Below are 14203 nucleotides of genomic sequence, written 5' to 3'. Positions count from 1 at the left end.
AATATCCTACTTTGGTTTTACTAAAACCTTCTCTACAACAGCTGAGTTTAGCCTAGGGGCAGGGCTCTAGCAGTGGCTGCTGAGAAGTCTAGTTTAGGTATTCTTTCCCAAGCCAACTCTGTCCTAATCCAATCCACTGCAGACCTACAGCCCAACGATGGGATCTTGACTCAGTCACTTTGCTTCTGGGTCTATTTCATCATCTGTGAAATGAGAAGCCTGGGTTTAAATGGTTTCCAAGCTCAAGGGAGAGGCTAAGAGGAGGCTCCAGACCCCCCTTGCCAGTTTCAACCACACAGCTTTGCTTTCCTCTAATTTCCACATTGAAACTTCAGGTAAGACTTCCTGAAGGGATCCACAGCCAAAACATGTTTGAAGGCCACTGGGCTTGCTAACTTGTAAAAGCACCCCAGCTCTAGCAGACATTCTAAGGAACACTCCCAGGAAAATTCCAGCCCAGAGCCTCCTGGGGTCTGACAACCTTAGAGAACGGTGCTGACTTTGAATGGGCTTGGGGGCAGCCTCGAAACCCTCTTTCCAGTCTCCATGCAGGCAGGGGAGGTCCTTAAGCAACACACAGGACATTTCTGGGAGAAATGGGATCCCCAACGCAACGAACACCACAGATTTTAATGGTCTATATGGTTAAATACACAAGGCCCCTAGTTTCCAACCCTGCCTGTCCGTCCAATTCACCTGTCCAGTTTGTTATAAAAGATTCCCTCCCCAACATGGCGAAACCCCATCTCTACAAAAATAAAAAAAATAGTTGGGCATGGTAGTGCACACCTGCAGTCACAGCTACTCAGGAGGTTGAGGTGGGAGGATCACTTGAGACCAGGAATCTGAGGTTGCAATGAGCCATGACCATGCCACTGCACTCCAGCCTGGGCAAGAGTGAGACCCTTTCTAAAAAAAAAGATTCCCTCCCTAGAATTCTCAGGAATGGATCCCACTCAAGTTTTTAAACAAGCTCACCCACTGATTACGATGGCCATCTTGTGGAACCACTGCAACAGATGGTAGCAAAAGCCAGGTGCCGTGGTGCATGCCTATAGTCCCAACTACTTAGGAGGCTGAGGCAGGAAGATCCATCCCTTGAGCCCAGAAGTTCAAGACCCACCTGGGGAACAGCATAGACCTGCCCCATCTCTTAAAAAAAATTTTTTTTCCAGAAAAAAAAAATAAATAAATAAGACTTCTAGAGACACTCCAACAACTCTCTTACAAACCATGATAGCCAAGCATATGCCAAGTTCAGCAACCCAAAACAACCTTCCTGTTGCAATCTGAATCCCACCATTAGATGGCAGGCACACACCACACAACCTGACTATACAGCTTGTCCTACTTCCCAGCAGTTGCTTTGGGTTTAAATCAAGTTTCCTTCTCAGTAAAACTGGAGCATGACCACATTCCTTATATATTTCGCAGGACTGTTTTAAGGATAAAATGAAAGTGTAACGAGAGCTGGATAAGTTGAATGTGAACATTACAATGCAAGCTGGAAATTTCAGAAACAGAAGAGAAAGTATATGCCATCATAAAGAGAAATCTTGAGAACATCCACAACTACAATTATCTTGGTGAAAAACTCCTGGGCTTTTCAGCATAGAATTCCACCCTCACATGTGAGCAATTTAGGCAGAGGCCATGGTGGCTTTCCCTGAACCAGAACAGTCAGAATTCAGTGAGCACTGCATTAAACCCTGCACCATTTTCATTCTAGGCACCATGCCATAGGCACCATTGGATCTAGTCTAAACACATCCTCAATAAAAGGCAATGCTAAGCATGGATATGACTGTATGAAAAGGGAGTATGTATAAGGCACAACTTCATATTCTCCTGCCCCTCACCACCATTCATTTAATTGAGAATATAAATCTTGGGTTTAGTCCTAACACAAATTTTTTACTTGGTATTGTTATTTTAGTTCATGAAAAAATTATAAGCATATGTATGTGTGTGTGTATAAATATACATGCAAACACACACACCCACACAAAATCCAAAATCTCTCAAGTAGCTTTACTTCATTCTGAGTTTAGAAAGTGATCTGATTCCTTTTTTCCTCTTTCCGGCATTCAAGATGTCGAAGCGAGGATGTGGTGGGTCCTCTGGTGCGAAATTCCGGATTTCCTTGGGTCTTCCGGTAGCAGCTGTGATCAATTGTGCTGACAACACAGGAGCCAAAAACCTGTATATCATCTCCGTGAAGGGGATCAAGGGACAGCTGAACAGACTTCCCGCTACTGGTGTGGGTGGCATGGTGATGGCCACAGTCAAGAAAGGCAAACCAGAGCTCAGAAAAAAAGGTACATCCAGCAGTGGTCATTCGACAACGAAAGTCATACCGTAGAAAAGATGGCGTGTTTCTTTATTTTGAAGATAATGCAGGGGTCATAGTGAACAATAAAGGCGAGATGAAAGGTTCTGCCATTACAGGACCAGTAGCAAAGGAGTGTGCAGACTTGTGGCCCCGGATTGCATCCAATGCTGGCAGCATTGCATGATTCTCCAGTATATTTGTAAAAATAAAAATTTTAAACCCATTTAAAAAAAAAAAAGAAAGTGATCTGATTACGGTCAGCTTTAAAATAGAAATCTAAACATATCCCCCAGCACCAAATAACAGAACTCCATCTCTGGTTCCATCCTCTCAAAGCACTTTCCCATATCTCAAGTCTCCTTCTCCACCCCTTATTTAAAATCTTTCAGCAGGTCCTAACAGGTTTCTTTTAATCTGCCCCAATTAAGGGTCTGATTAAAGCAGCACTAGTCAAACAGGCATCTCCTCCTAGCTGTGGAGCTGAAGGATGGATGGCTCAGAGGATGTTGTGTCACAAGGGTAGGGAGACAAAACTAAAAAATCGACTCCGGGGCATTACTGGCCTGCACCACGGTCCCCTCCAACTACAACAAAGGTGCAGGAACACCCAGTGAGAACCAAGTGGCATCCCAAGCAAAGCATCAAAGTCCAGAGGTGGTCGGCTTGGGACAGGCGAGACTGCGGGCAGTGCAGAGGGAAACTGAACTACAGCTAGGCACCGACTTGCATGACCACTGCCTGTGTGACACCAGGCAAGCCACTTACTGTGACTCACAACATCTTCACCTGCCAGAAGTTGACAATGCTTACATTAGCTCTTGCAGGGGCACCTGAGTGTTGCTTAAAATAGCCACCTTCTGAGGACAGATCCTGTTAAAAAGCTGCTAAATTCACAGATGGGGTTGCACCTGTCAGAGTGGAACTAGTGGCTAGAAAGAAAACGGCTCTGCCCATCAATGACAGTCATTGGGTGCCTGGCAGGTAGTGGTGGAAGAGATGAATGACAAGCTACGAAAGGTGGCAAGTTAATAGTGGATAGGGCGTGACAAAGAGCATAAAAGCCATTCCCCCCCCGCCCTTTTTTTTTGAGACAATCTTTCTCTGTTGCATTAGTGTGCAGAGGTGCGATCTCGGCTTACTGCAATTTCTGCCTCCTGAGTTCAAGTGATTTTCGTGCTTCAGCCTCCCGAGTAGCTAGGATTACAGGCATGCACCACCACACCTAGCTAATTTTTTAGTAGAGATGGGGTTTCACCCTCTTGCCCAAGCTAGTCTCGAACTCCTGGCCTCAAGCAGTCCTCCTGCCCTGGCCTCTCAAAGTGCTGGGATAACAGGCATGAGCCACCACACCCTGACAAAAGCCAATCATTTTTCTATTCTTGGTGGGTGGCCTAGGTCTTTAAAAAACAGGGATGAACATACATATACATCCATTCACAGCGTGTGGGCAACATGCAACTGTTTTGTGTTGTCATAATGTAAACTTTCCTCATCTTCCACCCCCCTCCCTCAAAAAAGTTTACTTTAAAAGGGTTTGTTTGGGCAAGGAAGGGGCTTGGTCACTAGCCTAAGGAAGGCAATGGGGCAGAGGCCAGGTAAACTGGATGACATCAGGGGAACACAGCGCCAGAATGTCCTAAGAACCAAAGGCTCCCAGAAACCCTGGCCCGGGCTTCCCACTTGATAAGAACTACAAGTCCACTACCTGAACTGGTATCTGAGCCCAGGTGAGGCCTGGGGTCTGCCCCACATACACCCCAGGATCATGAGGCTTCATGACAGCAGGCCCAGTGACATCTACACCGCATATGCACAGCATGGCCCCTCTGGAGCCACTCGGGCTTCACAGCCAGGATTCGGTCGCTGCTCTGGGCCAAGCATCACACAGAAGGCGAGAGCCGGATCCTTTTTGTCTGTCTTTATTTACAGCAAAGTACATAATATGTGGTCACTTTGTAACCACTAACAATAAAGGTAGGGTGGTAAAAAGAAAAGGGAGAGGAGCAAGCATCTTAAAAGGGGGAAAAAAAAGCCTAAGTCTGTATTTAGCTACTCACCCTGCTCCTGAGGCAGGACTGGGTAGGCTCTCCCTGCCTCTAAGACCACAGTCAAGCTGACCTGGAATGCCAGTCCCCAGTATGAGGAGGGCAGCAGAACGTCTAGAGACAAAAGATGAAAGCGGACTGAGCTCTGGATGCATCCACTTATGCCTTTGCCAGACAGTTCCCTTCCTTGTTTTGTTTGAATGCTTCCCCCACCCCACCCTGAGCAAAGTGTAAAGGGCAACGGTGGCACAGAAGTACAGGCGGCCCCTTCCAGAAGCAGTCCTGAACTCCATAACCCACCTACCTAGCTGCTCCTCAGCCTGCCCAGTTCTTGGCCCTGGAATCTTTAACAGGCACATAGGAGATTCCAGGGCAGAGGAAAGTATTTCCCTGCAAGAGGCTACTTCCCTCCAACAGCCATGGGGGCCAGTGCAGGTCAAGGTTGCTAAATCAAGGAAAGTGCACGAGAGCAGCAAGAGCAATCATATACAAACCAACCAGGCTTCCGGCCCTCCTGCTGCCCGACTGCTCCGAGGTATACACAAGCCTCAGGCCTGACCCAGCAGCCTAATGAAATGCTGGCAACCCCCCTGGGCGTGCCCACAAGTATCCAGCTCCAAGCCCAAGTGAGGCGGGGAGTCAACTTCCCCATGACTGCCAAGTGGCCAAGACCAGAAGCAGGGATGATTAGGCTAGTTCTGCGGCAAGGTGAACTGGAGACCCTGTCTCTGCCCTCCTCCCCGGCCTGTCGCACAGACATCCTGTTGTTTAACCCACTGCCTTTGCAAGGACCTCCTCTGTCCGCTCCAAATCAAAGGACACTTACATCCTTCTTACATAGACTCCCATCTCTCTGCTCATAGTGGTCCCAGGCTGCCCGAGAATAAGAAACTTGGGTCAGTAGACAGCTCATTAGTGTGAAGGAGTGTGAGGCCAGGCCTTCCTGTGACATAATGCTTCTGGGCTTGTTTCCTAAACACTTGGTCCACACACAATACCTGGGCAGGAAGAGAGAACCGAGCACCACTGGATGGCTCTGGAGCCAGGGGACTTGCATGCACATACAACCCACATCACCCCACTCTGCTCATCTGTGCCTCCACCCTGAACAGCAAAGAGTACCTAGATGGCAAATGTCATGGTTTCTGGTCTAATAATTCTACTCCTAACTCTCCATGGAATCAGAGACCCAGAGGCTCTTAAAAAACTAAGACCATTGTTTGTTCCATAGAAAGCTCAAGTTCAGATACAGAGTTGGCTAAATGCTGGGCTGCCACAGAGGGCAAAGACATGGTGTGTCACAGACCCCAGCAGACACTGTTCTGTGGCCCCAGCCAAGCCACCAAGAATTGGTGATCCTGTGACAAGGGGCAGGGCAGCCCTTATAGCTGTTTCCAAGCTAGGGGTGGCCTACTCAGAGATACTGGAAGCTTGGTCCCAACACCACAGGCAGATGAGGAAGCAGCTAGGTAAAGGCTCAGAGATGAGACGAGTCCATCTTCCAAGGCAGTGGGATAAACAGCCAAGGCACTAAATGGTTTGGCACCTGGGAGCTTCAAGTAAAGTTGAGCATGCTGCCCACTGAAAGGCCAAGGCTCTCCAGACAGGGGTGGGCTTCACCTGAGCACGGCCCAGTGCCGTCAAGGCCAGGGGCCCCGTGTCCTCAGGATGCTAACCCAGGCCTGCATTCCCTGCTTCATCTCAGAACTGATCAAGCCATGACTACAAGGATAATAATGATTGATCCTGAACACACACTCCAGAACTCAGCCATCCTGGTGAGCACTGGCTTTCAAAGGAGGCATCTTAGGAGCCTTCCCTTGCTCCAAGTAGGTGGCTGCTGTGACTGGGAGCTCCTTTCAGAGCCTGCATGGTCTCCTGAAAGTCTCCGGGTGGCAAGCTCTGTTGGGGACTAGGTTTAACTCTTCTAAAATAGCAAAACAGATTTAGAGTCAAACTGAACCCAGAGAAGGGGAATCCGACTGGATGGTGCTGAGTCTGAGGGGAACATTTGGGGTGACCAGGTAGTAACGGAGACTGATTTACCTGAATGGCTCGCAGAGGCTCTGAGAGCAATGTAGAGAGAAGGTTCTCCAAAACGTTTCTGGCAATGGCAGCCACAGTGGGATAGCTAACGGCACAGTCCACCAAGCACTAGGGTGGTCAACAATGAAATGAAAATCTCTGGCTCTTCTGTGGTCAGAAACTGAGGCTCGGGACTCTCTAATCAGACCTCCTTCAGGCTCACTTGGGCTCCCCTCCACCCAGAATGTCAGGAATCTGTACTTCCAGAGAAAACACTGCCACCAAGCAGCAGCTCTCAGGAAAGCTAGAAATCTCCACCCCAAATATTTCAACCTCAGACTCCAACTTAGGTTACCTATGATTTAAATACTCCCCTTTTAAATACTTCTTAAAAACTGCTTTTCTGAGCCCCTTTTATGCTCTGCAGCTGCCATATCCACTAGGCGGTATTGCAAGTAAGTAAATCATCCTGGCCATGATGCTGCTAGCGAGAATCCCTGACCAAAGTTACTCTCCTCATCTCACTGCAAACCTCCAGGAAACAGAAACTACTACCCTTCCATGGACAGAGCTCCCCTGCCAGCTCGTGAGGTGCTGCTGCCGGCGTCAGTGACCGAAGCCCTCACCCACGCCCAGCCTGCAATGGGGCACTCTATATTCCACAATACAGGAAAAAGCCCAAGGAATCAGATCAGTTACGTCCCTGGGAAGCAGAAAGAACCAGTGATTCTTCAGATATGACAGCAGGCACAGTTCTGCCCTCTCCTTCCCATCTTCTACCAGGAAGCGATCCCATAAAATCTCTTCCAGGGAAGGAAAGAGGCAGCTCTGGCTTCTTGGAGAGACGGAGAAGCAGGAGGGTGAGGAAGGAGTCACCAAGCTATCCAAGCAGCCAGAGGCGAGAGGGTGGGAGCAGGGCAGAAAGAAAGTGCAGAAGACTTGTTCTCCTCAGTGGGCCTCTTCCCTGAGTTGGATTTTTGAGTTGAGGTTTTACCTAATTTCAACTCAAAAAAAAAAGAAAAAAGAAAAAAGACAAGAATATCTCTCATTGACATATCGCTAAGCTCCAGCTCCAAGAGTGGTATGTGACAGAGGAGGCAATCAAGGTTTTCCAACCCCATTCCCATCGAGTTCCATGGGGCACTCAAGAGCAATGGGACTTTAGCCACCCTCCCCGTCTCTCACAGATGCCCGAGCCTCCCTGCCCTGGGACACGACAGGCAATTTCCCCTTGGTGAAATTCCAGCTCCAGTCCTAAAAGACTCAAGTACAGACTCTCCTGCAAAATACTTATGGCAAACAGCTTTACAGTATTTGTACATTTACACAAAAATAGATCCTTTTATATATATATGTATTTATAACTGGTTACACGTTGGATTCATAATTAGGCATCACCAGTAGTAGTTGGCACAGTTTTGTTATTTAAGCTCAGGGTCAAGTTCCGTTTCATTTTGTCGTTCCAAAGTACAAAAAGAAAAAAAAAAAAAAATCAAAGGCATTTCATCTCCATGGTGTTTTCTTAAATACAGTAATGTCATAGGAAACAGTATGTACAGATGAGCAATGCCTCCTGACCCCTCCTCTGTCTCTTGGAGATAGGGGCTGGGGTCCGATGGAGACGGGTCAATGCGGCCTGCTGCTGGACTCCGATGCCTGCCTCTTGCGTGAAGGGGTGTAGCCGTTGAGACAGCCATTGGTCTGCCGTTTGGAGGGCCCTCCATTCAGGATGTCCTGGATGTGCTGCACGATGAGGTTGATGGCCACTGTGGGGCAGAGACCAGCAGAGCGTTATGGGTGCAAGCACGGGTGCAGGGGTGAGTATGGCAGTCTGTCTGGGAAAAGGGCACGCAGGAACCACAGCTGAAAGACTTCCAGGGAAGTGGCTCTGCCACTTGCAGGCAAGTCATCCAACTTTCCAGTGGCTCTGCCTGGACTAATATGATCCCTCTCCTTTGCAGGAGGGCTAAGACAGACAATGCTTAGCACAGAGTAAGCCCTTAATGAATGGGTACCTTATCAGGAGATGATCAGTCACCACTGGATGAAGCACTTGGGCCAAATTCTGCAGACGTGCTAACCAGCCATGGTTTTGCCACATCTATTAGCTATGAGACCTTTCCACCAGGAAACCTTCCAGTTTTCCATCCTAAGACAGAGCATCCCGATGGAAGGCCCTCTGTCCCTCCAAACCACATAACAGAGAAAGCTATCTTTTCTTAGCATTAGAAATAAATTATATACCTCAACCAAGAGGTCAATCTAACATCACCAAAAATGGAATACACATCAAATGCTTTCTGATGTGATAAACAAAGAGGACCACGCCATCTCTCTCCGGGGATAATTCCTTCAGATTACATAAGCTCATGAATCCAATCATAAGAAAGCAAAAGACAAACACAAATGGAGGACCATTCTACCAAACAATGGGCCTGTTATGTTTCAAAAATGTCTTAAAAAAAACAAAAGATAGGGAACATCTCCAGGTTAAAAGAAGTCGTATCAATGGTGTCTTGGATTTAATGACTGCATTGTGGTGATGAAAAAGAATGCCTTTGTCCTTAAAAAATACAGGGTTAAATATTTACTGCTATAACTTACTCCAAACAGCTCAATAAATAATCTTTTTAAATGAAGGGAAAATTAAATAAATTCTAAAGAGAATCAAGAAACCAGGTCCCATCTTACAGATCAACTCTGCCACACTACGCCTAGTCCAGAGACATTCATACTTCCTAGACAAGCCAAAAAAATAAAAAAATAAGCCAGGTGCTATGGCTCATGCCTGTAATCCTAACACTTTGGGAGACTGAGGTGGGACGGCTGCTTGAGGTAGGAGTTTTAGACCAGCTTAGGCAACATAATGAAATCATCTCTACAAAAACATTTTTTTTTTAAATTAGCAGAGCATGGTGGTGCACGCCTGTAGTCCCAGCTACTGGGAGGCTGTGGCAGGAGAATCACTTGAGCTCAGGAGCTGGAGGCTGCAAATGAGCTGTGACTGTGCTACTGCACTTCAGTCTGGGTGACAGAGCAAGACCTTGTCTCTAAAGTAAAATAAAATAAAATCAAAAATAAGTACAATAACAGTAGCAATGAGCTCCCTTTAGAAAGAGCTACCGTGATGGCAGGTCACTCTAAATTAGATCGAGGGAATCTACTTTTGCTAAAAGGTGGCCTCAGAAGCAAAGTATCCAAGTGTCATCATTGGGAAGTGATAGTAAAACGTAATCTGCAGCCCTCCATTTCTGCCAGAGAAGCACAAGTGCATGTCTGTCACCATAACACGTGGGTGCCTACACCCAGCAATCGGTTCCCGAGGCCAGACACGTAGGTGCAAAGGTTCTGCTGACTCACAATCTCAGACAAGCAGGGCAGCCAGGTCTGCAGAGCCCTGTATGGTCACCACGTCCTGCCTAAATTATGACTGACAAAGGGCAGACGTTATACTCCAGGATGACACTCTGCCGGGACTTACCTAGATTATCTGCACCTCTAGGGATGATCACATCAGCATACTTCTTTGTCTGTGGAGAAAGACAGTTAAAATGCATTAACACAGTTCAGAGACAACTGGCGCAAGCCCCTCTCCAAGGGAACACGGGGAAAGGGCAGCCTTCATACTAGCGAGCCGAGAGGGGCAGCTTTTAAGGCTTCAAATATAATATTGTTTACAACTTCACAGTGAATGCATCTATTAATAGAAATTTGGGGAAATCTAAGGAATTGCCTTGTTTAGCTGAATTGTGAATGAAAGAAGATAAGCAGGGAATGAGGAAAATGAGAACGAAGGACTGAAGACTTTTATGTATCAGTGAGGGAAAAATGGTCTAGACTGAGTGGTTAATCCAAAACCAATGCATAATTCAATTTATAATTATCTACCATGGATTTTTATCCACTTTATCTACATTACAAAAATTGAGCTTTTATTCAAGTTCTCTCTCACTCTTTTTTTATTTTTTTAAGACAGTGTCTCACTCTGTCACCCAGGCTGGAGTGCAGTGGCATCATCACAGCTCACTGCAGCCTTGACCTCCTGCGTTGGGTAGATCGTCCCACCTCAGCCTCTGAGTAGCTGGGACTACAGGCACCCGTCACCACACTCAGCTACTTTTTGTTATTTTTTATAGAGAGGCGGTATTACCATGTTGCCCAGGCTGGTCTCAAACTCCTGGGCTCAAGCGATCCACCCACCTGGGCCTCCTGAAGTCGCAGGATTACAGGCATGAGCCACTGCTCCCAACCAAGTTCTCATTTCTAACGCTTAACACTGTTTCAGCTTACGACCTACGCAGAGAACATGGTCTTTGAAGCCAAACACTTAATTGCCTCTATTCCACTAGGACAAATATGAACTAGAAAAATCCAAACTTTCCAGGGGACTGGTTCACCTCAGACTTTTACGCATAGTCTAAAACATGACAATGTTCACTCCTAGCACAGGGTAAAACCAGAAAAAGTATTCTTCACTGATGACCAGTTCATAGGTTCTGTTATTACCCAAATTTTTTAAAAAAGAAAGGCCACAGGCCGGGCACGGTGGCTCAAGCCTGTAATCCCAGCACTTTGGGAGGCCGAGACGGGCGGATCACGAGGTCAGGAGATCGAGACCATCCTGGCTAACACAGTGAAACCCCGTCTCTACTAAAAAATACAAAAAACGAGCCGGGCGAGGTGGCGGGTGCCTGTAGTCCCAGCTACTCAGGAGGCTGAGGCAGGAGAATGGCATAAACCCGGGAGGCGAGGCTTGCAGTGAGCTGAGATCTGGCCACTGCACTCCAGCCTGGGCGACAGAGCGAGACTCCGTCTCAAAAAAGAAAAAAGAAAGGCCACAAAGAGGCATATTTCTTTTTCGTTGTTCCAAATTTACTGAGATCTTGTAGACCATTCTACAAATAACTGCATCCTGGTATATACACTAACTCTAGCATAAGACCACATAAACCACACCTCAAGCGTGTGGGCTTCTTACTCTGTGCAGCTTCCACACTAGGACTGCTGAAAGGCAATGGTGTCAGCCCCAAACCCAAGTCAAACTTGAGCAGACATTTATCAGGTCCAAGTTCCTGGCTTACACGGGAATGAGCTGATCTTCCCTGAGCAAAGAGTGGCTGGACAGTGGGAGCAAGCAAAAATAACCTGGAAAATGTCTATGCAGAATTTTTAGCTTTGTTACAACTAAGTTAAACAGCAGAAAACTGACAGTTAACTATAACTGATTTCCAATAATAAATTCATCTTGTGTTCTTATTAAGTCAAAAATAACAGGAGAGGTCCTCAGACAGATAAATGGGCGGAAAGAAGTTCATATAGCTCCTTAGCCCCCTCTGGTCTCTTCCCAGTAACCTACTCTTGTAACCCAGTAGTCTCCGGGATAATGGACAGGGCATCAACGTTTCTCAGTTGGCTCAAAAAGTCCACCTGTCCTGCATCTAAAACCAAAGTCAAGTGTGGGTTATTGTAAAAGCTACTAATATCCTTGAAGAAACAAAGAGTTTGAGGATCATATTTTCCCAGAAGAAAAAGAATGAAATTTATTATTAGAATAAATAGGGAAATTCCAATACCCAGTCTTACTCTAAATTTATTCTCATTGTCTTCAGAGATTCCAGCCTTCCCAGTATATCTCAACCAAGACCAGGTTAAGTCCCAACCTCTTCCTACCCTTCCTCCTCGTCTCAGAGCTTAACTACAAATAATTAAGGAGCCAGACCATGGTTTGGCCAAGCTGGAGAAGACTCAGTGACTCAGGAGGATTCTCCTGAGTTAAATACTTCTCCTTCTGCAGCCCCACCACACCACACCTCTTGTCTCTGGTAGCCTTCCCTCAACATGCCCCTTCCTGTCTTTCCTGGGCTGAGGACCAACTCCCTCCATTCTTCCTTCTCTGAAAGCCACCTCACTAGAGAATTCCTAGCTGCCACGGGAAGGACTGGTGCATCTGTAAGGGTGAAGGGAAGGAAGCTTATTCCAGTAAGGCATGACAGTCCCCAAATGCGAGCTAAAGACAAGCTCAAAGCAGGGCTCACCAGTGATGGCAGGAGAGGCTCAGAGGGGAACACCTCGGGGCACAGGACCCAGTGCATCCATACTTCACCTACTGCAGGCCCTTCAGAGATCCAAATGGCTGAGGACTCTCCTTGGATATGATACACCCTCAGTAAAGAGTCTCACCCCATGATCCCACCAAGCAAGAAGTCTAGAACTAGCTGGGAATTAAATAACCTGCCTAAGGACTGGCAGGACCCTACAGGGCTACCCAAAGAAAGAACAGCAGGACAGGGCTCCTGGAGAACACAGAGGACACAAGGGCCAAGGGCTGCCCTCTCTTAGGACTTCGGGACAGAGGATCACTGAGAGAGAGGAGTGAGATTCAGGCAGGGGAGCTCCACCAACTCGCATACCTTCATTTGTATCATCAAATTTTAAATTCTACATGCAACAAAAACAAACCAAGAACACAACTCACTGGCAAGCAGAATTCCTCAAAGGCAGGCTTGACGAATGTAATGTACTGAGATAAAATCTGTTCAAGATCCCTGCCTCTCTCGCTGATGTCCCTTAATACTGTAAGAGAAGGGAGAATAAGAATCAAAAAACGGTGTAGGAGCCAGCGCACACCCGCCCTTCATGGGGTGGACCTAGCTCCCACAGGCTCCACAATTACTCTAGATGATTCTCAAGCTGGAAACCTGAGAGGCTTGACCAAGAGCAGATCAGCAGCGGCTTCGAAAAAGACAAGTTACATTCTGACATCTTACAATGGTCAAACGTGGCAATGATAACAATGCTCTTTCAAACAAACGGTTGTCCATGGAGGCCAACAGCCTTCTTGTTTTAAGCAACATTTGATCCAAACAAAATTTCAGTGTGAATTAAAAAAAAAAAAAAAAAAAAGCAGGGCAGCCCTGGAGAGCTCACTGTTAACAGGAAGCAATCTGGGCCCACGGAGGGCTGGGTTGCACGCTGCCTCCTTGCATGCACTTACCTGTGTTCAGAAGTCCAGCGACCCGCTGCTCAGCTCACTGCTCCCAGCTCCCACCCATGCTCCCTCTGCAGCATGGAGCCCAGGCCAGGCAGATCACCCAGCCATGGTTAACCATTTCCACCTACCTCAAACACAGAGGTTTGCCACACACAAAAAAAAAAATCACTCAGTGAAAGATAAGAAAACCATAGTCTAGAGAATGGTGGGCTGGCGCTGAGGAAGCCCAAGCTGACAACAAACTCACCATCTTCTGTCTTCTACCTTCTTCCCCCTGGTTAGTTTTATCCAGGGGCTTTTACCATTCTTTTTTTTTTTCTTTAAAAATGTTTTTTCTTTTAAGACAAGGTGTCTCGCTCTGTCACACAGGCTGGAGTGCAGCAGCGGAGTCATAGCTCACTACAGCCTCAACCTCCTGGGCTCTAGCAAGCGATCCTCCCACCTCAACCTCCCAAGTAGCTGGGACTGCAGGCACACATCACCTCAATGGACTAATGGGGTTTTTTGTTGTTGTTGTTTGTTTTTGAGACAGAGTCTCATCACTCTGTCGCCCAGGCTGGAGTGCAGTGGCGCAATCTCGGCTCACTGCAACCTCCGCCTCCCAGGTTCAAGCAGTTCTTCTGCCTCAGCCTCCTGAGTAGCTGGGACTACAGGCACCTGCCAGCACACCTGACTGATTTTTTACATTTTTAGTAGAGACGGGGTTTCACTGTGTTAGCCAGGATGACCTCGATCTCCTGACCTCATGATCCACCTGCCTCAGCCTCCCAAAGTGCTGGGAATTACAGGTGTGAGCCCCCCCCTTTTTTT

General features: G+C 47.2%; 1 protein-coding gene and 1 pseudogene across 2 annotated transcripts in view; one reads left to right on the top strand and one right to left on the bottom strand.

The window, feature by feature from the left end:
- The first annotated feature begins 2064 nt into the window (after positions 1–2064).
- LOC117076763 lies at positions 2065–2557 on the top strand (annotated as a pseudogene). The gene has a single exon (XR_004434467.1). The product of XR_004434467.1 is annotated as a 60S ribosomal protein L23-like (transcript).
- A 1678-nt stretch (positions 2558–4235) lies between these two features.
- Positions 4236–14203, bottom strand: part of UCK2 (uridine-cytidine kinase 2) — an 87535-nt gene continuing 77567 nt past the window's right edge. The window contains exons 5-7 of the mRNA XM_033200601.1: positions 12878–12975; positions 9884–9932; positions 4236–8168 (exon numbers count right to left, since the gene is read on the bottom strand). Of these exons, the coding sequence (XP_033056492.1) occupies positions 8029–8168; positions 9884–9932; positions 12878–12975 (287 nt within the window). The 3' untranslated portion in view covers positions 4236–8028. The remainder of the gene's footprint in view (positions 8169–9883; positions 9933–12877; positions 12976–14203) is intronic.

This window comes from Trachypithecus francoisi, unplaced genomic scaffold (assembly GCF_009764315.1).
Source record: "Trachypithecus francoisi isolate TF-2019V2 unplaced genomic scaffold, Tfra_2.0 Lachesis_group5, whole genome shotgun sequence".
In the NCBI taxonomy this organism is placed as follows: Eukaryota; Metazoa; Chordata; class Mammalia; order Primates; family Cercopithecidae; genus Trachypithecus; species Trachypithecus francoisi.
This window is presented reverse-complemented; position numbering and strand designations above follow the sequence as displayed.